Below are 27,447 nucleotides of genomic sequence, written 5' to 3' on the forward strand. Positions count from 1 at the left end.
AAGTAGAATTCTGATAATAATAATTAATGCTAATAATAACTTTTTCAAAAACAAAAACTTACTAAGTTTAGCAAATAAAAACAAGGAAAAAATCGGTTCTCGCAGAGAGCTATTACATAATAAAGATGCAGTTTCTGCCAGTGCATAAATTTTTCTTCTTCTCAGAACCAGAAGCAGTGGACATAAACCGTTCCTTCCCCATGTTCTTAAAAGTTGATTAAAAATCATTTTGTTTGTAAAATATATAACTATTATAATTTTCGCGTAAGCATATTTCATTTTAAGAATCCTAACAAAAATTAGATGATAGCTGATTTGAAAATAATCAAATGTACTTGATAAATAATTAAATTAAGAACAAAATGTGCGAGACAATAGCAATTAAAACAAGAAATAATTTTTCTTGTTAATAATATATAATGATGATCTTATATGATATACCGAATCATATTTGAAACTGTTTTTATCTCTCTTTTTTCCTAATATTTTTTAAAACGTCTATATAAATGTTCAGATTTATATTTGGCAATATTTATTAATTTTTTTTTATTTTTTTGTAAATTTTTGTGTTAAGGGAAGTTTGAAGTTATGAAAATCGCGCAAAAGATAAATTTTTCTACATTCCAATGAATGAATTTCCAATGGAAAAATATTTGTTATATAGGGAAAAAATCTTTAAGTAAAAAAAAAAAAAAAATACTCTATATTAAACTTTGTCCTTTCAGCATGCCAAATTTCAACTTAGTTGCATTCCTGCAGCCTGCAGAGTAACTTTGGTCTATTTTCCCATCAAGTTTAGAAGTTACAAATTCTCAAATTAACTATCGAATGTTAATTTTTTTCCTCCATTGTAATCCCTATATAGTTTTCTACACACCTTAGTAATTTAAAGTTCTAAGTGAACAGAAATGCAAAATGAATAGCAAACGTTTAACTCCCAAAACAATCCTTTTCAAGTTTCTGATATAGAAAAAAATTTATTTGATATAGAGAAAAAGCAAGTATCAAGTTCGGTGAGCACGGCAGTCTTTTTTTTTTTTTCTTTTTCCAAGTTCATATGAAAGGAAATTTTTAGGATTGGTCAGAGAGCAACTTAATCGATTAGATCAACTTCAACACTATTGTCTCAAGTAAAAATCTGTAAGAGTCAAAATAAAAAAAAATAAAAAAAACAGGTTAACATAAGCATTAATAAAAAAGCAACACACAAAGATCAAATCAGGCTATAATTTTTGATCTTCTTATATTTGTAGTTAATTGTTTCTCAAGATGAATTTCTTTCTTTTTCTTTTCATCAGGGAGTGATTTTAATATTTTTACATGTAATTACTTTAAAGTGTTTTTATATTCCTGTATGGTTAATTTATACATAATTACTGTCCCTTGTCTTAGCATCATTTCTTATATAAATATGAATACTGAAGAAGGAAAAGAATTTAGTGACTTCCTAGGAAACATATTTAGGTTAACTCTTAAACAATTACTGTAAAACAAATAACATTATTATTGATGAGAATGTTTGCAAGCTTTAATGATGCATTTTTATTGGAGTTTTCATTGACAAGTCTGGTAAATCATAGATTGTTCAAAAAACTTGAATGAAAATATTATTTCAAATTATTTATATAAAAACAGATAAAATTTTACCCAGATCACAGAAAAACAGATAATAATTTAAATATTTTTAGGAATGAATGCTCTAAAATGAGTAATTTGTAGTTTAAACATTTTTGTATGTGGTAAGAACTAGAACTCTTTTTCTGCACATCTAAAAATGTTAAGTCTTTTATGTATCAATATGAATTAATCAGTATGTATTATTATAATGTAATGTCAAAATGAGAATCATAAGGATCAATTTTACGCAATGCAATTTTAGGAATAAAAAAAATTTGTATGTATATTAGTGTATCCGTCATGATATTTAAATATTGATTACTAGAAGAAGTACATACGTTTGTTTTAGAATAAGAATTTGAAGTTTTTCTTTAATAGGGATGAGCTGTTGATGGGGTGCAGCTGTAGATCACCTTTCTGTAGGGTAAAAAGGAAAATTAATGATGTCCGGCTATGCGTTTTTCATCCCTCCCTGTTGGTGGTAGTTCTTGAGAAGCCTTGGGCTTTATCGGCACTTTGTTTCATTTTCTTATACTTTACTTTGCTTGAAGCTCCCCTAAACATCCATTTCATTTTTTACTTCTTTGCTAATGATGCTGATCATTATTATTATTTAACATTTTAATGAAATTACTTTTTTTTAAATCGTTTGTGATTAGGTATCCATTAAACTACTTATTTTCCTTAAAAAAAGTAAATAAATGAAAAAATAAAAACTTTAACAACACAAAACTCTCATATTTTGTAGTTTACTCATAAAACAGTTTTAACGTAAGTAATACAGAGTAAAAATCTTTTACAGCTCAAAATGCAATTTAAAAAAAATAGCAAACAAAAGTGTTTCTACTGGATATGGAAAATTACAGAAGTAAATAAATAAAAAATAAGTACATTAATAAACTCTAAATTTTAAAAAAATAATTTTAGATTTACTATTAGATCTTATTTTTAATAAGTAAGACAACTTTACTTGATGAGGAGGACTTCAAAATGGAAAGAGCTTCACTTTTATGCTTTATGTAAACCATTTATAGGTATGTACTGTTCAAATTAGTACCTTTCAAGCTTATTATTTTTTGCGGTTAATAAAAGGGCATAACGATCGAGGCCACACATCATTTTCCGCTCTTTCTTTATCTTTCAGCTCTTTATCTAAACAGTCGAAAGTTTGTAAATTATTTAAATCATGGCGAACGACTATTTGAGTCTTTCACAACTATTGAGATAATAGTATGTTTAGTACGCCATGATACAAATTAATCAAGTTTCTTCAAATACTTCAAAAATAAACAGATATATTTGTTTGCAGGTAAAAAAAAACATTCAAAAACAAAAAATTTGATTCTTTGAACCCTCAGAAATTTGAGTAATTTATCTAATAAATTTGTAATAAGCTATGTGTTCATGCATCACTGCGATATTTCTTGAATCTTGATCTTGATTTTTTACAACGTAAGCACATTATATTTCTTAAACAAATACGTAAACAGATGTTTAACTGTTATAAAACTCTGAAGAAGCATCATAGTATTTTTTTTCTCATTATAGTAATAATTTTTAAGTAGGATTATTTTAAAATTTCTTGTTAGAATTTTTTTTACTAAGTAAAGAAATTTGTAACAACTTTTTTTCAGGCAGAAGTTAGACACTGTTAATAAAATTATGAAAAAAAGGAGGAAAATTAATGGTAATAAAAATGTTAAGTCTTCTTATTTCGCAACTTCAAAAATTAGTATAATTTAAATATTCCATCTAGACATAAATGCGTAAAATGTTGGATCTTTTATAATTCATGCATTTAAATGTCCATTTTTTAGTATATTTACTTTGAGGAGTTAACTCAGATACTTCTAAACTGGATTTCATCCTTTTAATTAGAAAAATATTCTGAAAAAAAAAATTTATATATTGTATTTTTATTTAATTTTTCATATGAAAAAATTCATAAGCAGCGGGAGGAAAACTACCAAATTATTGAGCTGAATCATGAAAGAAATATTTACTATAATACGTTTCCCTTTAAATAAAAAAGAGCTAAGCGAAGATCCACTCCGCTATTTTTGGGTGCTTATTTTAACTTTATATTTTGCTTTGCTGCACAAAAAGTGTAAGATTTTCAAATTACGAAGGATAAGCGGTGGTGGCTCAGGGGAAAGAAAGCTAGCCTACTAATGAGTTTTGAGGATTTGAATTGCTGGTTGATACAAATTTCGTACCCGGCCGACATAAAATATTCCAAGGGATAGACGCATTGTGGACTAGAGTCCGATCATCGTCTTGCTAACCGTGGAAGGTTTTCGTGGTTTTCCTCACCATGGCATGGAAATGCGGTGCAGTTCCATGAAAAAGTTCTCCATGAAGGCAATTCGCTCCCTGTACTTTTGTACAGGAGTTCGCTTATTTTTTTAATTAGATTCAAAATTACAAGGATACAAAGTTGAACATTGATAGTCGTAAGCTTAAATTCGGGTCGGCTGTTCAACGACAGTTATAAAATAAAATTACAAAGGATTATAAAAAAATGGACAGGGAGTGCGATGAAATAGAAAAATGACTATTCTATTATTAGTTTGGAAATTGTTATCTGCAAAATCTCGTATAAAAAAATACTGTACTCTGCAGAACACAGAAATGCAAATACTAATTTGAAATTTTACGTGCTGTAAAGGCTAATTTTGTTCATGAACTTAATATCAGTATTCAAATTTGTTCAAAAATTAATTGCAATTTTATTATTGCCTTTTACGCACCTTTTTTTTCTTCTTCTTTTTCTTTTCACGCTATATTCATTTTGTTTTACTGTGCAAAAACGATAAGATTTATTCTTTGAAATTATGATGAGTTGTAGAGAAAATTTAGATTTCAATAATTAACTTGAAAATTATTAATTGTTAATAAAAAATACTACGATTGGTTGTATGTTTGCTACAAAAGAAAATTCACTCAAAACTACCAAAATATTGTAAAACTTACTTTATTTCTGGCTGTAGGGGAACATCAAAAAGTCCAGTATTTTTTAACGAAGTGGTTTAGTAATGTTTTCGGTAAAAATAACAAAAAATTTAGATTTTATAATATGAGTTGAAATGCGATAAACGTGGTAAAATTTCATAATTTTACCATGATAGTTTAGAGCACTGTATAAAAACCATTTGTTCAGAAAAATTTATTACTCAGTTTTATATTTTTTACCAAATGTGAGGTTATAAGAGCTATAATTTTGAAAGCTAGAGTATCCGGTAAAGTGCTATCATTTTAAGAAAAAAATTACCAAATAAATGGTTTAAATACTTGGTTTTATTAACAGAGTTATGGTTTTGTTTTGAAAAAAATTTATTATCATAGAATGCGGTAATTTAAGCAAAACTTTTTCTTCGCGTAGTTAGCTGAAAGGTAACTTGGTTAAAATTTAATTTGCTGAAATAGTGGATTTATGTGTAAACTTAACAAGAATTTTGTTTTGAAATTCCAATATGTTCGAAAGCAATTGCAAATTTAAATACTCATTTGTTATATCTTTCTTAAAGTTTTTTTCTTTTTTTTGCTTTCAATATTGACTATTTATCAATGGTCATAAAATATTTATTTTATAAGCTTGCGCTCAATTTGTTGTCAATCAAAAGTAGCGAAAGACAGCGAGAGAGAGATTTGTATGTTGCCTAATATCACTCTTAACATTTATATTGACATCTTTAAAAGCAATAAACTTAATAAATAACATTAAAACCATTCCCTATTTAAACTTTGATAAGTCTTGTTAACGATTAAAATTACTTCTCATTATTTTTTCCAATTGAATTACACAATCTCTATTCTGTAAGTCAGTTTTTTTTTTTTTCAAGTAGAGATAATTATTTTTTGAATTTATTAAATCCTCTATTTCATTATGCTTAACAAAATGTTCTTACATAAAGCTACAATACTTATATATTTTGAAAATAAAATGTTATGTGTTTTGTGAAAAGTGAAAAATACTGCAGCTTAAGGAAGTATATATAAAGAAAAAAAACAATGATGAATGAATGATAAGCAATTACGGGAGTTGGTGAGCGGAGTAAGAAAAGGGTAAAGCCTGCTGGTTTTTATTTTTGTATAAGTGGAATTATTTTTGAACAAAAAATAGACAGGTAATTTTTAACTATGCATTTAATAAAATATTTAAAGTTTCAAATGATAAAGAAAAAATAACTTTTTTTACAAGTTATAGTAATGCGAATAATAACAAAATAAAAACTGATGTTATTTCAAAAATATTCTATGCATGTTTTAAAACTGTGTGAAAACTAATAATGGATTTCTAAAATCAATGTCGTTGCTTAAACGTAAATAAAATAAAGTTTTAAAGTTAAAGTAAAGTTTTTTTGTTAAGTTACGAAGAATTGAAAAATCGTGAATTTTAACGCCATAGAAAGTATAAATCTGCATAGCTAAATAGAATATCATCTGTAAGAAAGTTAAAAGAACATCATTATCCTTATGAAGATAGTTAAAAGAAGTAAGTATTTAGTGGAAAAGTAAAGTAACTTCAAATTCTTGTTTAAGTATCCAAGGCAATGAATTTGTTGCAGTTGGCTATTTAGGATTTTAAATCTTTGTGATAATTAGCTTTCAATCAAAAATATAATTATTATTTAGTGATGTAAGTGAATGATATAAAATAACACAGTCTTTATGCATTCATTCAGAAAAAACATAATATTTTTTTTTTAACGAGGGAAATAATTAATAAAGACTTTTGGACGAAAAAATATATATTTTTTATTAATTTATAATTTTGCAATACTAATTTTGTATTTTGCACAGCCAGTTTGCTAATGTAAATAAATTTGCCTAATTAAAGATACTTAATTATTTATAAAAAATATTTCATAAAAAGAGAACATGTTTTTTACATACTAAAACTGTTGAAAAGCTGATGAAAAACAAAAAAAATGGTTTATTTACTTAAATGTGTTTAATTATAGCAGCTTTACTGTTATTATAAAGAAACGATATTCTAATTTACTGCTCCGCCAATCAAAACATATATGTAAGCATTATTTCCCAGTTTATATGTATAAAAAATTTGCTTACGAAAAGTACTGAAATGAATTTTGATTTCAATAATTTTTTAATTTAGTAAGCTTGCTTATCGCTAATATTTAATAAAAGGTTTCAGTGCATATTAGTTTTTCATTAAGAGGACCAGAAATAGTTTTTAATAATTCAAAATAGATATTGATTACTGTTTGAAATCACCAGATAAGTATGTTTGAAGTCCTTGAAGTAAAAAGAATGTGGGAGAGAGACGGGAAGGAAGCACATTTTGTCCCCTACCCCCAATTCTAAGAAACATTCTTTTCAAGTATGGAAAATCTGCCCAGCAGGTGGTCCTTGATTGTAGAGATTCTTTTGGAGAGAAAGTTTTTTAAAAAAAGGAGATAAATACTCCATTTTTTAAAACTTTCTCGCCAAATGAATCTTTGCTTAGTCCCTAGTCCCAAAGGGGTCTACTTCCTCTTTGCAAAAAGAGAGAACTAAACACTTTAAAAGAGCAAGTAAGTAAAATGTTTTTTCTCTTCAGCTAATGCATTTATTTTATTAATCACATACTTTTTATAATTAGTTTTATTCGTTTTAATTGTATTTGTTAAGTTTTTAGAAATTATGTTTTATAACAATAATTTTTTAGTTGGCTATTTCATTTTATACTCTCCTGTAAGCTGCTAGTTTAGTTTTAAAATGAATTAGAAGATTTTTTTCATAAATAAAAGTTCAATTAACTCTATCTAATAAAAGAAGAATTTATAATTTCTTAGCCATTAATAACAAATGTTTCTTTCACTTTTCAGAAGCATTGCTTAATTTAATAATTTGCTTAATTTCGGTAGCCATTTTTTTTCTTTGAAGGGCTGTAAAAAAACATTATTTGAATAATCTAATCCGCGGGTGTCAATTATTGTTCCAAAAACTACTTTTGATTAGATATGAGAAGTAATTTTAAATAACTTTTAAACCACCAAAAAATAAATAAATGAAACAAATATTTATAAACAATTTATTTGTTTTGATACTCAATATAATATATTTTGTTTACTAAATAAATGAATAACAAAATGACATATTAAATAGAAGGGCCTTATTTCTAATTTTCATTTTGTTGTTTTTATCTTTTTTTTTTTGCATTTAATGAATTGCTGTAAAGGTATGAGAACATTTCTAATCTTTATATTAAGTTTAATTTTACAATTAAATTTGTTATAAAATGAATTAATTTGTTATAAAACTATTATTACGTTGTAAAATTAAATTTGTTATAAAATTAATTTACTTCAAAATTAAGGTTCAATTTTTTTGAATTGAAATTAAAATATTATTTCATGGTTATTATTTTAATTTACTATTTCAAGTTTTTATCTGTTTTTATATAGTTGTCAATTCTAAAATATACTTGTTCAGCCTTCACGTTTAAAAATTTTGTTTTTAAGAAACTTATATTTGATATATTTTCAACAATAAAGTAACTTTAATTAATTGTTCAATTAAAATTTAATTTGTGATGATAACTGTGTAGATGAAATATATAATCCAGAAATTGTTGGAAACTTTCCTCAAAAATTCAGGAAATTTTATTTCTAAAATTGAGTGGGAGGCCTTAATGACAAAAGCTTTATTTAGAATTTATCTATTTATTTTAATTCTAATTGGCTAATGTCTTATTTTTTTCATACATATCTTATTCTTTTTCTAAATTAGAATTTAAAAAAATTTGAAGAGAAAATTTTTCACTTTAAAAACAACTTCATTATTTTAGAAAAATATTTAACTTATTATTATTTTGTAATTTTATTATAATATTATTAAATATTTAGTAGTTCACATATTTTATCCAACTTCAAAAAACGATGCATAATAAGTTAAAATTTCAAGTCTAATTATTCACTTTAGATTTAGACCTGTCCTCTAAATTTTCCCCTACAATTCATTACCAAATTTTATAGTCTTTTCCAATGATAATTATTTTTAATCAAAATCATCAGTAGTTTATGCTAAAATACAATATGCAATGAGCATAAAAAAGATAGTTGTTAAACATTCAATTTATTGTCAGTTACTAAAAATAAAAATATTTGCCATAATTTTAATACATGATCTTTCTCCTTCATTTAAATCAAAATTAATTTCATTTAAGTAAAAAAATTGTTTGTAACAAAAATTATAAAATATAAGAAACAGTTTTGATTTTGTTGATTTTTAACTGTTTTTATGACGATCATATTCTAATTAATTCCTTTTCTTTTATGGAAAGACAGGATGAAAGATCCAAGAAATGCCAATCCAGTAGTCAACAGAAAAGAAGGTAAGAACATATAGTGAAACATTATTTTGTCTCAGTGACATGAATTTAATCCCATATTTTGTAAAATAGAGTGTAATAATTCACAATCACTGGTGTGCTTCTGGGGAAAATAATGATCATCTAAGTTTTATTTACAAAAATATAAATATATTTTTTTAATTTGAGACATGGACAAGAATGCTTGTACACTTTCCTAAAGTATAACTACATTTACTTAATAATAGTTTTTTGTTTAATCTAACAAAATAAGTATCTTTTAAACTGCTTTCTGTATTTTTCATTTCAAAGATGGGTTTCAAAATGTGTACATTTCTGCAAAGATCCTCCTCCTTCTCTTAATAATAAATATTTTGAGTTACTTTCTTTTTCTTTGATTTAAAAATAGTGTAAGCTTTTGTTTAATTGTTTCACATCTACTGTAAACATTATAATTGATTATAGGAAACTCTATCAAATGTTGCCCCTTATAGATGGGGTAATTATTGATCACTGGGGTAATTCCTGATCATTGTCATGTCTTCTTATAAATAGTATAAAAAATTGCTAATAAATAGCTAATTGACTTTTCTTAAATAACAGTTCATATTTATTAAGTGGGGCAACTATAAAATATATTTTAACTGTAATCACAAAATTTGTTTTTAACTGTATACAAGACAAATGAGTTCTGATTTTCACCATTTCTGCTTTGTCTTAACTTGCTTCTATCTTAATTTTATGTGTGTGCATTGATAGAATAATTTTTAAGTTTATAAATTAGCCTAATATAAATAAGAAAATAATATAATATATATAATTAGCATAAAAAGGCTACTATGCTTCTAGAAAGCAAAATTAGTGAATTTCTTTTAATGATTGAAAATAAAATTTTCAGTCTGTGAGCTGTTGACAAACCTTACTTAACTTTATACTTAGGATACAGAGGTGAACGTTAATAGTAGTAAACCCAAAAATTGGGTCGGCTGTACAATGACGGTTATATAAATATGCATATACTCTTCATTTTAATTATTTAATTAGGGGCGTGAACAACTCGCTCTCTAGCCGTGAGCCAATCACTACACACCTAACGTGTCATGGTAATTTTTAGAAGAACAAAACAATTAATTTGGTCTAATTATCGGTAATACACATTTTAATAGCAAGCGTGAAAAGAGAAAATTTCCTCTGATGCTTAAAAGGAGTCTTATAAATCTACACAGAAAAACAGTTACCATTACTACAGCTTCTGCTACACTAGTCAAAACATCAGGCCCCATGAATAGAATAGTATCTTTTGTTCAGTCAGGGCAAACAGTAGGACTTTAAAGCATTTGTCAGGTCCGACATTTTTTAGCAACTGAATAAAAGAAGCACCCCTAAAAAGAACAAAATTAAAAATGTGCAGATAAAAAGCTAAATATTTAGTAAGCCTAGAAGATAAAAATAAATAACTAATAAAGTATGCAATTAAAATTATAATTGTTTTTACGATATTAAATTGAAGACATGTCAAATAATATTCTAAGTGAAATTTATTGAGTTAGGGAATTTAAGTACTTGGGTTCAGTTGTCACTGAAAGCGATGATATTATGCCAGAGATTAAGCAAAGATTAAATGCTAAAAATCGCAGTTATTTTGCACTTAAGAGATTGCTAACATCAAAAGTAATAACGAGGCTTCAGGTTCATAAAACTATAATCAGACCAACCTTTATCCATGGATCAGAGACATTGACTCCAATCCAAAACAAGAAAAAAAAGCTGATTACCCGGGAAAGAAAAATTCTTAGAACTACTTTTGGTCCGGTCAAAGAGGGTGATCTGTGGAGAAGACGATACAATTTTGAAATTACAAGACCATTTAAAGAAAAAGGTATAATAAATTACGTAAAAGCAAAGAGAAGTCAATGGCTAGGACACCTTGAAAGAATGGAGGAAAACAGAGGCATTAAGAAAATATTCAAGGGGCAGTGCCAGAAGAAAAGAGGAAGACCGGCCAAGAGATGGTTACGAGGTAGAAAAAGACTTTAAGACTCTAAAAGTCCAAAACTGGAAACAAAGAGCTAAAGACAGGCGACTTTGGAGGAAAATTGTTAGTGAGACCATGGTCCAACATGGACTGTAATGCCAGGGAGTTATCTAGAAATTTATTGCAAAAGGATCTTTTACATATTAACTTTTTCTCTTTTTATTATTTTAATTGATTTCTTTTGAAAAATCAATAAATGTAGGAATATCAGTGGATAAATGTACTAAGAGATAGTCTGAGTACTTCTGGAGTGGAAAAAGGCTCTAATTAAATTCAGAAAAAACTCTTTTTTTTTTCATAAATTTTTTGTTTTGTTTTTAAAGGAAAAAACTAGGACACTTGCGAAGATGATTGTTTAATCAAATGTGCTTTCTTTACGAATATGCTCTCCAGTGAAAAAAAATTAAAGCTTTTGGTTTGAAATAAAGGTGATGCACTTCTTTTTTTCCACTTTAAATTAATACTTCTTTTTTTAAAAAAAAAACTTTTCTTTTACACAGATAAGTTGTTTTTTTAAATACATTTAAAATAAATATATATTTTTTTAAAATTTAAAATATCAAAAGAGATTACACTTAACAAATTTAATATATTAGGAGGCTTTGCTTTATTTGTGGATGAAATATATAACAACTAAAATTGGGAATAGTACTTATAACTAACTCTTAAGTTTTCTTTTTAAAAATTTTCCTATAAATATTGAGATTTATAACTTATTAAATGGTAAGATTATGTTAGTCCAAGTATTTTTGGAGTGAAAAAAGTTTTAATTGAATTCAGAAAAAAACTTTCTTTTAAATATATATATATATATATATATATATATTCTCAATTTTTCGAATGATAATAATAACTGGGACACTTACGAGGTTGATTGTTTAATTAAAGATGACATAAAATGTGCTTTCTTTACAAATATGCTCTCCATAAATACAACAAAAGCTTTAGGTTTGAAATAAAGCTTTCTTCCCCCGTTAAATTAATACTTCTCTAACAAAAACTTTTCCTTCAAAAAAAAAAAAAAAAAAACTTTTCATTTACTAAGAATAAGTTTATTTTATTTTACATACACTTAAAATAAAATAAAAATTTATATTTAAGATACCTAGAGAAATTACACTTAACAAATTTAGTATACTGGGAATCTCCGCTTTCCAACCCTCATAATTGATTTTCATTCCTTACTGTTTATTTCTTAAACATCAATATTTTCCACAAAAACACAGAATATTTCGTTAACATGTAAATAAATGAGAAGTAATTTTACTTGTCCTATAACTAAAATAGGAAACTCTGCATTGAATTTTATTTTTAAAAATGTCACTATAAATGTTAAGATTTATAATGGGCAACACACAATCTCTTTTTTTCTTTTTGCTACTTCAGACTGACATCTACTCTAGCAAGAATTTTTAAATTAAAGATATTAAGATTTGGTGCGGGAAAAATAAATTTTTTTACAATGATGGATAAATAGTCGATATTTAAAGAAAAATAAGCTGAAAAAAAAAACTGACTTAAGTTTGCAATAGCTTTTGAACAAATGGGAATTTTTAAAAAGGCTGAGAATAAATCAAAGTATAAAATGGTACAACTAGTTAATTAAATTTTACCTCTGAAGTTACGTTTCTACAGATAGTAGATTGACGAACATGTGTTTTTTTTTCTTCTTTTTTTATTACAAGTTTAACAGTTAATAATTCTTAAACTAACAATTGAATCATATATACCTAATTCCTTAGAACATTTTGTGTACTATTCTTCACATCTTCATAATTTTAAGTTTCTATGTCTTATAGATGCTAGGCAACACAGTATAATTTAAGGCAAATCGACAACAAAAACATGGGGAGGGGGAGAAAAAGAATTGCAAAAGAGGCACTTAAAATTTCAATGCCTTTTAATCAAATTGGAATTTTAGAAAAAAAAAAAACTCTGTGTTAAGTTCATATACAAATGTGGCCCTTTCACATTTTATAGAATTTCAAACATAAGACTGTTTATGGCTAATCACCTTCAAACCTTTCGAAAAAATTCAGATCTAAACCAAAAATAAATCAAAATCCAAATTTAAGTCATACTTCAAAAAGAAAAAAAAAAAAAAATTCTAAGTCTTCAATTTTTCTAGGTCAAAAACTTCTTTTTCAGGCTGATTTGAAATCTGAATCTTATCCCAGTTCCCTGTAACTTTTAGCAAAATACAATACTTCAGAGCAGTTTGTAAGATAACTTAAGAAAAATACTGAGTGATTTCACACAAAACAGTTATACTTTTCTCCATTTAAAAATAAGCTGGATCTTTAAAAACATATTGATGAAAATACTTAACAGAAAAAAATATTCATTGATTTAAAATCATAAAATCTTAACTATTTTAATTGTAATATTAATATTTTTAAACAAAAATATAGATAAGACATTTCATCAAAATGTTTAATTAAGTTTCAATTAACTGCAAAATAAGAATTTAATTAAGAATTAGAATTCAATCAACAAACCAAAGCAATCTGCAAAACGATCAAAGAATTTCATCTCTACGTATTTTGTACAGTTGAAACATTTTATTTGTAAATAGCATTTTATTTTTAAACATAAATTATTTAAACAAGTACTTTCATGAATTCAGAAGAAAAAAAAATCTCTACTTGTTAGGTTGAATTTCTTAAAAACATAATGAGAATTTGAAAATGGTATTTACTATTATAATGGACTCTTTCTATCCAAAAACAACATAGAAGGAGAAAACATATGAAAAATAATTATAAATATAGAACTAATTGAATGTTTCAGTTTTATAACATGTATATTGTTTAAAATCAGCTATAAATTGTGCTGAGTATCAACATCACAGCTATATGTTGTGCTAACTGAGTAAGCAGGGTTAACACTCAAGAAGAAACAAAATTCCCTGTGTTTTATGTGTACATATTATACACAATATATTAAGAAGCAACACAACAATTACTGTGCTCTTGTGTGAGCTATTTTGGGCTATTACATTGGTGTTAATTGCTAAAAAACTTAAGAAAAAAAAAAGAACAGATGAACATACTTAATTAATGCTATAAGTAATTTAAATAGTTTAATACAGCTAAAATATCATCCTTAAATATCACATAGATCACTTTTGAGTGGTTGAAATTTTTCGTAAGACGAAAATAAGAAACAAAATTCCAAGTTTGTAAAAAAAAAAAAAAAACCCTGCATTTTCCCCATTAATTTAGATGATTTTTAAATTCCCTGTATTTTCCAGGTTTTCCTTATTTTCAACATGGAGTCCCAATCCTGGCAAGGTAACAAAAAAAAAAAGGATCTAATAAATTATGTTAAAAAGGAAGGGAAAAAAAGAGAAATATGACAAGTATGCTTTAGGATCATGTCAGCTCAAGAACGCAAATATTCTGAAAGATAAGTTATGAAGATAATTTCAATCACAAGTCACCAAAAAGCAATAACTTATTAAAAGTAGTAGTTAAGATATATCATATAGTATTTCATACCATTGGAGAAAAAAAAAAGATACTTACCACTCCTTTATTTAAATTTCTGTTGATTTTAAAAAATGCATGAGGTGGATTTTCATTCCAAAAAATACATTTTTAATAATTTTTTTAATCTTAAACATACAAATTTTGGGAGGGGGGGGAAATAAAAAATTTGTCCTTTTACAACATTAATGTTCTCATGGTATTAAAACATAAAGAATTCAAATTTACTTCAATTTAAATTATGGAAATTCTGATAAAATGTACTAATTTCAATTTATAATTATACACACATTAATATTCACAACATGGTTTCTTAGTATGTGTTTCTAATACAGGTTGAGTCTAAATGGTTTGGTGGATGGTTAAGAAATAAAGTAAAGCAACATAACTTAAGATGCCAGGATTATATCCGTGGGGAATGGCTAAAAGCAAAGATTAGATTAGCCTGACAGGAGTGGTTGAGCTGCTTGTTCGAAAAATCTAACATAAAATTGAAATTAACAGTGAATAAATATGAAAACATTTATTGGTTAACAGCCTCAGAAAATGTAGATTATGCAATGTTGGTCCAGGAGCACCAAAATGACGTCTAATAATAGAAAAATTGTTTTTAATTGGTTTAAATGTTTACAGGAAGGGAAATAAACCACGCTAAGATTATGACAAAGGAAATTTGATTTGGCAATAAACATGTGTGGCATACCATTATATATAAAGCATATGTGACAATCATTAATATCAAGCATTAGCGACTGATGCTGTTGAACGACTGCCTATGAGAAGATTTAGAATTAACAATGGCAGTTCATTTACCAAGATTTTGGTAAGCAAAGGATCTGTCCCAATTTTATCCAACATAAGGAAAGAGGTGTAGCATCAGTGCCTCAATCAAACCTAAAAGAGGTACACACAGACCCATTATGGCAACTTAATCAAGGATTTTATTTAAAATTTACAACTGTTGATGAATAGTCAACCCAATTTTTAGGTTTATGGCTACTAATATTCAACTAAGTATCATTGTAATTTTGAACCCAATCCAGAAGACAAGGGGACCAAGCCTTCGTGGAGGACTTTTAGATGAAACTAACCCGCATTTGCGTTACATGGGCAGGAAAGCCATAAAAACCTCCCATGGTTAGCCTAACGGTAAAAAGGGACTCTAACCCATGATCTGGCTACCACTGAGGATATTTTACGTTGGCAATATGGTTGGTACGAGCCGGGTGCAGAGTTCACATTGACCAGCTGTTGCAGAGATTCGAATACGGTTTACCTGATTGGAAAGCGAACACTCTATCCCCTGAGCCACTATGAATTTTAATCAAAGATTATCATATGTGCTGAGTGGGTAATTGGTGTTGCTTTTTAAGGTTGCTAGTTATTTTGTTTTCATGTCTCTTTTACTAGCTTAATGCCTTCATTCATCTATCTTTGTAGGCATTCCTTGCAGATTACTTACACTTTGATAAAGCAAAATCATATCCAATTTCACTATATTCTCACCGTTTAAGAGATATTTATACTAATTCAACAATACTACTAAAAAATTTAAAATAAAAAGTAAAAGAAAATATAATTGGATGACATTAGTGGGAGAGAATAATAAAATAGATATATTAAAACTAGAAACAGAATTCACCTCTATTAGCATGCACTTTCAATTTTCTATACAGAAGTTATTATTAACTCAACCTAATACCAAAGAAAATGCTAGATAGATAAATACATCAAATCTTCATTGTTAATATTAATAAAAGAAAATTATGGCAATAGTAGAAAAATAGTCACTGGCCTAATAACAAAGATTTCATGAGTATGTACATATTTTCAGATTTACTCACATGCATCTATTAAATCAAAAATAGATAAATAAAAATTAAAAATACACCGTCTAACACTTATTCATTTATTGAATAAAATAAATTTAATAAACTGCATAGGCACATTTTATAAACTAATAATAAAAACTGCAAATGAGGCAATGAAATTTAGCATTATATAAAGCAAAATTTTATAATTATAAAAAATTTAATAAGCAGGTTAAAAATTAAACATTTACTCCAGATCATTATATTAAATATTAATCACAAAAAAAAGTTATTAAAGTGAATTTAGATTATTAACTAAAGAGAATATATAACATTTACAATCATGAATAAGTATGTTATTTTATGTGAGCAACACAGGAAAAAAATACCAAACTAAATTAGTATACCATCCCGTTACAGTCTATTGACCAAAATGGTCAGCTGGTCAAGCGATAATTTTTTAACTGGCAAATGGTTTTTTTTAAAACTCTCAACCCAAAAAAAACAAACAAAAAAGTCAAACTTTAAGTGTCTCGCACTTGAAAAATTAAAAAGGCTCTAGAACAGACAAATAACTTAAATATTTTAAAAGTTGGCATACTTTTTAAAAATTGCCAATCTAGCGTCATTTTTCCACCCATATAAAAATTATCCAAGCAAATGCCTTACTCTCATATTTTGCAAATTTTTTGAGCTAAGGTAATGCAGCATTGAAGTTTTTAAATATTAAAAAATTAGAGCATAAATACTATTCATTTTCCCAAAACTGTGGCTTTTCTCCATATTGATGCTTTCTTTTATATTCAAAATAATCATAGATGGAGCTGGCAAAAGATAGGTTAAACTTAACCTAACAGTCAAGAATAGCTGTTGCATACTCACAGCAGCAATTTTAAAAAAATCTTAAAAACAATGAAGAAATTGTTATTAGCAAAAAAAAAAAAAAAAAAAACATTGCAAATGAGCTTTTAAAAATGCAGCCTTAATGTTAGTTTGAAACAGATTTTAGAGGTCTGAACAAACAAACCACCATTATTTTAAAGACCTTTCATGGCGTTACCTTCTAAATTTTTAAAAATAAATCTGCAGGAAAAAAAAACTTTTTAACACAATAAAAAGCTATTATTAAAAATTTTTTAGCCATATGTTTAAACTGATATTGGAAGCTGATTAAAAAGAGACAATAGAAGAAGCAAAGATAAATTACCTTACTTGCTAATATGATACATATATCAGTAACAACTAGTTGATTGCAGGGATCATTTTCAGGTGCCCTCCGATATGTAAAAAGTTTTTGAACCACTATTATTTACATTTGCTAAATGACCACCTGGTGTATTTAGGACCACTTCACTGTGAGCCATGACTTTCTCCTTTCCTTCATAAAGTACCCTGAATAAAATTTAAACAAAGTAATACAGCTGTAAACAATATTCAGCAAAGTAATACAGCTGTAAACAATAAACAATCTTTATTTTTTTTAAAAATTAATAAAATAGATACTTTGTGAAAAACTGCCCATTATTTTAATTTCCGTAGGTACCACTTCAAACTTTTGCTTCTAGCTAAGCAAACTGTCAAGCTATGCAAAGTTGTGTTGCTTCTAAATAGACACAACTTTGCTAAATTGGTCCCTTTAAAACTAGTTGTTAGTTGAAATCGGGAATTTCTTTACTTTCACTAAAATAAATAAACTGGTTTTCTGTTAGTTAGTTATTTTAAGCAGTAAAAGAGACTGCAAATAAAAATGGCAATTCAAACAAATATTAATACATACTGATTTAAGGAATACATCGAGATCAAAAGTTTTATTCATGTATGGAGTAATTCATGATATCAGGGTGAAAAATAAAGAATAAACAAATTCAGAACTTGCAGCTCAATTAATCAACTACACAACCCAATACATCAGCAGTTTCACACAACATTTCTTCAACCTTTTAACTTATAAGTTATTTTGATGATTTGGGTACATAAATTATCAAACTTTTTTTTCATTGCAAAAATCAAATGTTTAGTACAAAATCAAATATACTTAGTAGTTAAAAATTAATACAGTCGGGAACCGATTATCCGGAACGGTCGGGACGATCGCTATTCGGGATAACTGATTTTTCCGGTTTTCTGAATCGCTACAAAAAGCCGTTTTTTTTATTGTTAAACCCAACTAAAAAGAAGAAAAAAAAATTTGGAAATAATCTTAAAAATAAGAAGAAAACATGAAGTAATACACTAATGATGTGGTAGGCAATGTAACAGGATAATGAGAATGCTCTTATTTTATTAGTTTTAGGTTTTGTCCGTGATCTTAATAATCAATCAGGGACAATTAGTCAAAAATATAGGCTGAATATGTAACTAGCAATATTTACAAAAATATGGTATCTTTACATTTTAAGAAATTTTAGACAGTGCAGAAAATTTATAATTTTTTTTAATAAGAAAGAAGCTGAGTTGTAAAATAAGATGCAGATGCTATATTAAACAGTATTGCCTTCAAATACAAGGCTTTTGTTACTAACTAGAATCAGGGGAAAAGAAAAGACTGTAAATAAGTTTTTTTTAAAAGGAGACCAAACTGTAATAACAGAGTGCTCAGCCATATTTTTTAACACAAAATAAGCACCTTTTAAGTACTTTTTTAGCACTCAAAAAATATTTTTAATCACTTTCCAAAAGAAAAATCATAATTAGGATCTGTGTACTAATAAAAAAATTTTCAATTGTTTAAAGTTCTTAATTTATAAACATAAAATCAATAAAATTCAAAAACTTTTAAAAAACTTTACATGATTGTGATAAAATAACTAGTTTCTGATAAATATTGCAGAGAAAATTGTGAAAATCAAGCATTTTTTGTATTTTGCATGAAGATTTAGAATTTAAATTGACACGGCAAGGAAAAAAATTTCTTTTAAAAGATAGAAAACTAAGCACTTCTTACAAACACCAAAAAAAAAGCACCTTTAAGGGCATATAATAATACAAAATGCAGCAAGAATATTTCATTACACATGCTTTTAATCCATAACTAATAAACAGAGAGAAATCAACATGCTATTTACATAGATGTGTTCTTTTAATTTCTGGAAGTTAATCAATTGTATTCCAGAAAAGTTCATTAGTTTTTTTTTTTAATTATATTATCATTGAAAAAGTGAATGAGTACTTTGAAACATTTCGAAAATGCATTTTTGAAATTACAAAATATTTACAATTGTGAATTTAGATATTTTTTTGCCAATAGTGATATCGTTAAATATCTTCAATGAAATTGAAGATATATAGAGATTATGATATATAGATTTGTTTAAAAATGTTTCTTGTGTTTTGAGAACACAATTTATATTTTTTCACACAAAATACCTATATATAAGTATAATTTAATAATGTAAGTATAATTTAATAATTTATTTCTGCAGGTTTTATCACCTTTTTTACAAAATTTAAAAAAAAGGCTTTTCATAAGGCACACTATATGAAATAAAAGGAAACATTCAGAGTAACTACAGGCTTTTCCTTGTTATTTCAAAGTAAACAAAAAATGAGCTTAAAATTCAGACAACATTAAAATTCTAACAGCACTAAGATTTTATATACACTACATACATGCAGACAATTTTCTCTTAGATAGAAGAAACAAAAAATATGCTCACTCTAATAAAGTGGTATTTTAAATCTGTAGCTTCAAAAATGCATCTGAATGCTTGATTACTAAAGCTCAACTGAATGAAAATGTAATGCAGAATTTGTAGCAATATTTAAAATTTCAAAATTTTTTTGATTTTGTTAAAAAAAATAATTCAAAAGTTTGTAAGACTTGAATATTTTCTATGAGCATAAAAGATTTCCCCAAAAGTTAGGAATCTTCTAATGTTTTCATGAAAGCTGACAGCTATGCAGTTTAATTTTTTTTTACCTAGAGTTATTACGAAACATACAATGACTATTACCATACCTACATACATGGATATCAGAATAGGATTTCAGTTTTTTCCATTCAGCCATTCTTTAGCTGTAAGTGATGGAGTAGGTGCAGCAGTGTCAGGAGCAAATCTTCTTGAAATTGCTCATACTAATTAAAAATAAGTTTTGAATATAATTTATAAGTAAATATATAAAACCAGTTACGATATATTTTTGATACTTAATGAATAAAATCAAGAAATACCATCAAGACAAGCGACAATTACTATAAGACATCATGACATGAATACACTGCCAGGCAAAAGGTAAAACAGTAACTAGAATCAAAAAAGGAATTCTCTGTTCTAAAGTAGAACTTAAGAGAATTTCCAAGGGTAGTTACGAAGTTAGTTGTAAATATGTTGACTACAATATCTTTTATTCTTTTCTGTTTATAACTTCCTACATGAATGAAAAAGGTAAAAATATCAAAGTTTTTTCATACGAAAAAAAAAGGAAATACTGTCAAACCTTATTAATGCAAACCACTTAGGGATAAATATCGCTTTACATGAAATATATGTTTGGTCCCGAGAGTCAGCAATAAATTATTATTGCATTTTACATAATATTTAACATGAATATTTCTTACTAATTATCGCTTTACATGAAAGGTCACAACACAGATAAGAAGCATGTGCATAATGTGCTAATTATTCATTTTGAGGAATGCGATTTCTATTATCCACGTTTGTTAGGAGTAGCAGATGGGTAAATAAATAAAATAGTTAAATAAAGTTATTGAAATTTTTAAGCTTATTTTAATTTGTTTGGTACACAAGCGTAGTATATGATATGTATTAACAGTACGTAATAAATTGTGTTCATAATATATCGGATAAGATGAAATCTGGTTGACATAAATAATTCTGATAGTCCCGCAAATTTCGTGTTAACGAGGTTCGGAAGAAAATTCAAAGTCAGAGGAGAAAAGTTTTTTCGTTACCAGCTCTTAAAATTATTAAATGTTTTCTTTTAAGAAACAAAAGCATCCTTAGTAGTTAATGTGATATTTTTCTAAAGGTATTTCAGCATTTCTACCGTCTAAGCAATACAGCCTGTTGTACATCAACCCATCATTTTTTTCACCTGACATTAATCGAACACTATGAATCTCCATCTGTTTTAGATCTGGGTAACCTTTGTTTCTTTTCACTCCTTTCCTTACTATGCAGTTGGGGAAATTTGGTTTAGTAAAGAGATCAACCTTGTGCTAAAGCCCCAAAGTTATCTTTGTACAGTATCTTCCCTCTGACCTGGGTTACTTTGCCTTAGCTACCCTAACATAACGCCTCAGTAACCCCAAAAACATTTTGTAGTGAAATTAAGGCCAAGAAACATGCAAAATTTCATTGATTTTATAATATGCTATAAATTAGACATCATATGCATATTTTTTAGTTAAAATTTCTTTTGATTATTATTAAATAAAATAATAAAAATTAATAAATACTCACTAAGTATTATTAATTGAATGGTCTTATCTATGGCTAAAATCGTAAACTAACAGTTGTTCTGTCATAGTGATAACCTAACAAAAAGATTCAGAACATTTCTTATGTAAAGTATTTATATACCAGACTATTTTTAAAAAGAAAAAATAAATTATTTTATTCATTTAAATACATTAAAAGTGAATTTTATCGCAAAAGAATTACAAAATATACTATTTTTAATTTTAAAACTTTGTTTAGTCAGATAGTTTTAACAGTGTCCAGATTCTGAAATTCAGAGGTAATCTCAGAGTGATTTCCAGAACTTACAAAATCAAGTGTTTACAAACAACCAAGTTCTATAGATTGAAAGATTTGTATCTTATTACCATTAAATTTTTATAAAATAAAGTTTCAGGGATTGTTAGGCTACTTCATTTTAGTTTAATAATTACAAAGATGATGAATATATACAGTGCACAAAAAAATAAATGGATCACCTTGAATAACTTTCGATTTAATGATCAGTTCTAAAACTAAACTTAATGGTTTGAGGGGGTGACATCAAATATTGCTAATTAATTAGTGCCAATGACATTTTAAGTTACGAAATCTGATAAAAAAATAAAGTTTTTGAAAGATTTGAAATTCGGGCACTTAAAATATAGGAGTAGCAGCAGTCTCGGAAATATGGCCTCAATAGTTTGGACCCTTTAATGTTAATTTTACTTTTAGCGTATTTCGCCACATCTCGAAAAATATTTAAGCAAATTGAAGAATTTTAATTATAATTATTAACTTAGTTTAGCCAAAGATAATTCCATACAACAAATATTTTTAGTGAAAACTTATTATTTTATTTAGTAGTAAAAATAATTGAATCGTACGGTATACAATTTTGACATTATTTTAAAAATTGTATTTTTGCCTGGAAAAATAAAAAAATTTGAGCAAAATTGATGGAATAATTTCTAGAGAAATTAAATTTTAAAAATAAATCTTCTTCAAAATTTGATTTTTCAGAAACTATTCGAATGATTTCGCTAAAATTTTACATTTAGAAATTTACAACTGCATTCTTTAAAATGATCCAAAAACTTATATACCTTACAATTCAATAGTTTTTTTGACTACTACTATTAAATAAAAAAAATTATATATGCATACTAAAGTTATATTATACATGTAATCCTTAAAAAAAAATTTTATAATTATAAGCAAAAACTTTTCAATTTGCTTAAAAAGTTCTCAGACTGAAGGTGAAATACATAAAAGGTAAAATTAACATTCAGGGGTTTAAACTTTGGACGGGTCTCTTGACCAGACTATTGGGACTATATTTTCCAGAATACCGCTAGATCCTATATTCTAGGAGACAAATTCAAAACCATCAACAAAAAAAGTATGTTCATACAGAGAAAATACATCTATGTGTGTGACTTAAAACATCATCTGCACTACTTAATCAGCATATTTGAGGTCACCCTCTTGAACCATTAAGATTGAGTCCTAAAAGGTGAAGATCCGATCATATTAAATCAAAAGCTATTCAGGGTTGTCCTTTTTATTTTGCGCACTATACATAAGGTAATTCAGTCAAAATCTTTTATGTAAACATTAACTAAAATGAGTCATAAAATAAGGAAGAACATAAAAAGTTTGCTACTTCAAAAAGAAAGAGTTTGCTTTTCTTCTCTACAAAAATTAATGATTAATATCTCATAAAATGTATAAATTAATTTAGTGTAAATAATTTAGTTGAATTCTGAATAGATAATTGTTGGCTGACCACCAAAAATTCAAGAAAGTATGTTTAAATTTTAATAAAAAAAAAATCCTATGAAAACAATTTTTTTCTAAATTGGAATGAGAAAAAGCCTTTAGAATTTAATTTAAAATAGACAAATATATAACTTACTTCTGACTCTGCCTGGAGGTATGGATACAGAAGAAGACGTTGACCTACAAGAGGAACTGGTAGAAGAAGGAGGGCTGGGATTCAAACGCTGATCCGTTAGAAGAGAATCAGTGCAGCTTACCTGCCGAGAAACAAAATGTTTTCAAGCAATGAATGTCAGATGCATAAAAATACAATTTGAACAAAAATATAACCTTCAGAACAAGAATACTTTTAAATAAAAAGCATTTTTGGAGAATCACACTATCTTATATTCTTTGGGTTTTATTATTAGCCAGTCAAACATTTACACTGAAGAGCCAAAAAAACTGGTATACCTGCCTAATAACGTGTAGGGTACCCGCGAGTACGCAGAAGCGCCGCAACACGACGTGGCATGGATTCGATCAATGTGTGAAGTAGTGCTGGAGATAATTGACACCATGAATCCTGCAGGGCTGTCCATAAGTGGGAGTAAGAGGGGACGGGGATATCTTCTGAACATCACGTTGGAAGGCATCCCAAATATGTTCAATAAAGTTCATGTCTGGGGATTTTAGTGGCCAGCGGAAGTGTCTAAATTCAGAAGAGTGCCGCTGGCCACCAAAATCCCCAGACATGAACATTATTGAATATATTTGGGATGCCTTGCAACGTGATGTTCAGAAGATATTAGGCAGGTATACCAGTTTTTTTGGCTCTTCAGTGTATAACAGTAACATTTCCTGTGTCTTGCAAGACAAATTAATTATGAAATTTGACAGCCACTATATATCAGGCACCAAAGCTTCATCCAATGCTCGCCACAGCACACATACTGATGAAGAACTGTTATTCATAGACTTCAGAGATAAAATTTAACATGAAATTAATATTTAAATGCAATATAGTGTTTTTCTTTCCTTAAAAAGAGAATAACTTCATGAAACAAGAAAGAAATTGAAGTAGTTATCATGTTGTAAAATGAATAAAATACTACCATAGCAATTAAAAAATAATTCAATGTATTAGTAGTGAACTCCTTTCTTTCTTTTTTTTTCTTTTTTTTTTTACAAATAGATCTGTAAGCTAACAAATATCACTACTGATGTCATAATGTCATATTAAAAATATTTGAAAAATTGAATTGTCAAAATTAAATTCAAAACAATGGGCAATGCTTAACTAGTCAGAAAATTCTATTTTGTTTGCTTATCCCGCTTGAACAGTTCATAATAGAAAGCTATAACACTGACCTTCTTAGTGCTTTAAGTTATAAATATGCCACATTTCCTTGCTGTTGGTACACAGACTTAGCATGTCTTTTGTTTAACATAGCCTTAGAAAAAGTTATAAGAGATGCTGGCAAAAATACTCCAGGTACTATATTTAATAAATCAGAGCAGATTTTAGCTTACACCGATGATGTAGACATCATCACAAGATCTTGGACTGCACTGATGAGAATGTGGAGAAAACAAAATATATGTATTGTGGTATAATGGGAAATACCCCTAAATTGTTTGAAATAGATTCTTTTAAATTTGAATTTGTAAAAAATTTTACTTATCTAGGATCAGAAATAAACTATCATAATGACATTAATCCTGAAATCAGAAAAAGAATAATCGCAGTCAATCGCTGCTTCTATGGTTTAATATCATTGTTGAAATCTCACTTAATGAAAAGAAAGATGAAGATTTTACTTTACTTTATTAGGTATTAATCAAGTCAGTTTTGACTTATGATTCAGAGACATGGACTTTAACAAAAAGGGAAGAAAAGTTATTAGCAACCTTCGAAAGGAAGGTCCTACGAACCATCTTTGGCGCCTCAATAACAACAACTGGAGAAAAAGATATAATTTTGAAATATATAAGATCTTTAATAGTGATGATATCATTAAATCTATTAAACTAAGTAGAATGAGATGAGCCAGGCATGTAGTGAGAATGAGCCCAGAATGAACAGCATTAAGAGTCTTTAATGCAACCCCCTCCAATAAAAGGCCAAGAGGAAGGCCCAAAATGAGATGGAAAGACTATGTGGATGAAGATTTTACCATCTTAAAAGTAAAGAGCTGGAAATCAATTGCTGGGAGAAGGGCAGAATGGTAAAAATTAGTACTTACATCATATTTACTCCGTTAATCACAAAGCTAAAGAACTAGTAAAACTAGGAGTCTTTATTACTTAGAATTGGAAAAAAGTTTATAGAATCATTCTATCAAAATAAGTGAACATGAAAATATTTAGAGTAAAGCTGTTAATTGTTTCAAAAATTATAGAAAAATGTAGATATTTTAAGTTCAATGTGAGCTTTTGCAGCTATCTTGAATTTACAGAAGAGGTCAGAGTGGTACAAAACTTAAACTATGCTATCTTGACAGGGAGGTGTAGTTTCTGATGAATTTGTTCATGTCAATAGAACCAAAAGTTTAATACTTAATGTGATTTAATGAAGAAAAAAACAATAAAAATTTAAACTAATAAATATTTAAGCATCTGATGCTGCTGTCTGGGCAAGTGAGGTAATGTTTTGCAAGTTTCCTTTATTCTAAATTGAACACGATCAAAAGAAAATAAATAATTAAAAATTCTAGTTTTTAAATCCGAACCAAGTTTTTGGTGCCAGAACAGAATTTGAAGACATTCAAATAGTCAATGATGAAATAATAATTTCTCTCAAAAGACAAGAGCTTTAAAAGCTTTATATTTTAATTTGCACTTTTCAATGCATAGCTGTCAAGCAAAGTTATGTATTTTTTCATGTGCTTTTTTTTTTAAATAATATCAAAAAAGGCAAGACCCAAAGCTAGATTTTAAAATTTAGAAGTAATAAGACAATAAGAGAGAGAAGAAATAAGTGCGTAAAAAAATACAATTTTACGCATTTGTGTGCTTAAAATTGCTATTAAATAGGTCCTGCATATTGTTTTATTCTGAATATGATTAAAAAAAAAGCCAAAAATACAAAACTGAAAGTTTTCATATAAAAACTTTTAAATTACCATTTATTTAAAAAAAATTAATTAATATGCATCAGATATAAAAACAAGTAAAGGTATTGAAGTTTGGAAGTTATAAGGATTTTTATATGCAAATAGGTTTAACTAAACATATTTACTTTTTATGCACAAGTTTGGATTTAGCAATTTTTACTGTACTATGATCATTTTAAGAACTCAACGAACTTTTCCAGGGTGTGTAGCCAAGCATCTCAAAAATAAGTGAAAAAAGTACTTTTTAAGCACTCAAAAAATATTTTTAAGCTCTACATACATTTACAAAATGTGAAATAATTTTTAAAGACCTTACATGATCCAGATAAAATAACTAGTTTCTAACAAAGAACTCAAAATAATTATCATCATTACTTTTCCTCATATCTCATAAGGATAGATCCCATCGCTTGTCAAGATAGGAACACAAATCCCCAACTTTCTTCCAGTTGGCTTTCTAAGTAATATAAACATGCAGTACCTAGCTATTTTACAATACCTAGACACTTTAATAGATGCAGACATTTTAAAATAGCTGCAACTGTTTGGAAGTTAGATACTTTAACTTTACTGAGCACTATGTATATATACTGTATTAGTTTATTTCTTTATATAGAAGCTCCCCTGATTTTGATGTACTTTAATTTAGGACAAAATAAACATATGCCAAACATTTAAATGGTTTAATAATATCTGACTCTTACTAAATAAAAATTATCAATTTAAAATTATACGGACTTATAAGTTTAGAAGTCTAACAAAAAGTTTTTATAATGAAAATTTAGGGTCAGTCAGTTTTCAAAAAAACTTTTCTTCTGAAGGTCGATACTTTTTGCAAAACAAGCTTATTTTACTAGTAAAATACAAAATTATTATAATTTTATGCTGGAATATTTTCTTAATAT

At 27.2% G+C, this 27,447-nt stretch overlaps 1 protein-coding gene across 12 annotated transcripts in view; it reads right to left on the reverse strand.

Annotated features, from left to right (window-relative positions):
- Positions 1-27,447, reverse strand: part of LOC147810118 (uncharacterized) — a 57,678-nt gene that overhangs the window by 17,603 nt on the left and 12,628 nt on the right. For 8 of the 12 annotated variants that reach the window (XM_087165019.1, XM_087165013.1, XM_087165012.1 and 5 more), the window contains 5 exons: positions 23,584-23,704; positions 21,690-21,763; positions 20,225-20,341; positions 17,474-17,658; positions 10,171-10,314 (listed from right to left, as the gene is read on the reverse strand). In XM_087165019.1, the coding sequence (XP_087021145.1) occupies positions 21,723-21,763; positions 23,584-23,704 (162 nt within the window). In that variant the 3' untranslated portion in view covers positions 10,171-10,314; positions 17,474-17,658; positions 20,225-20,341; positions 21,690-21,722. The remainder of the gene's footprint in view (positions 1-10,170; positions 10,315-17,473; positions 17,659-20,224; positions 20,342-21,689; positions 21,764-23,583; positions 23,705-27,447) is intronic. The other 4 variants (XM_087165020.1, XM_087165023.1, XM_087165021.1 and 1 more) reach the window with 2 other exon arrangements.

This window comes from Parasteatoda tepidariorum, chromosome 5, assembly GCF_982258835.1.
Source record: "Parasteatoda tepidariorum strain Cologne lab strain chromosome 5, Ptep-v5.0, whole genome shotgun sequence".
NCBI lineage: Eukaryota > Metazoa > Arthropoda > Arachnida > Araneae > Theridiidae > Parasteatoda > Parasteatoda tepidariorum.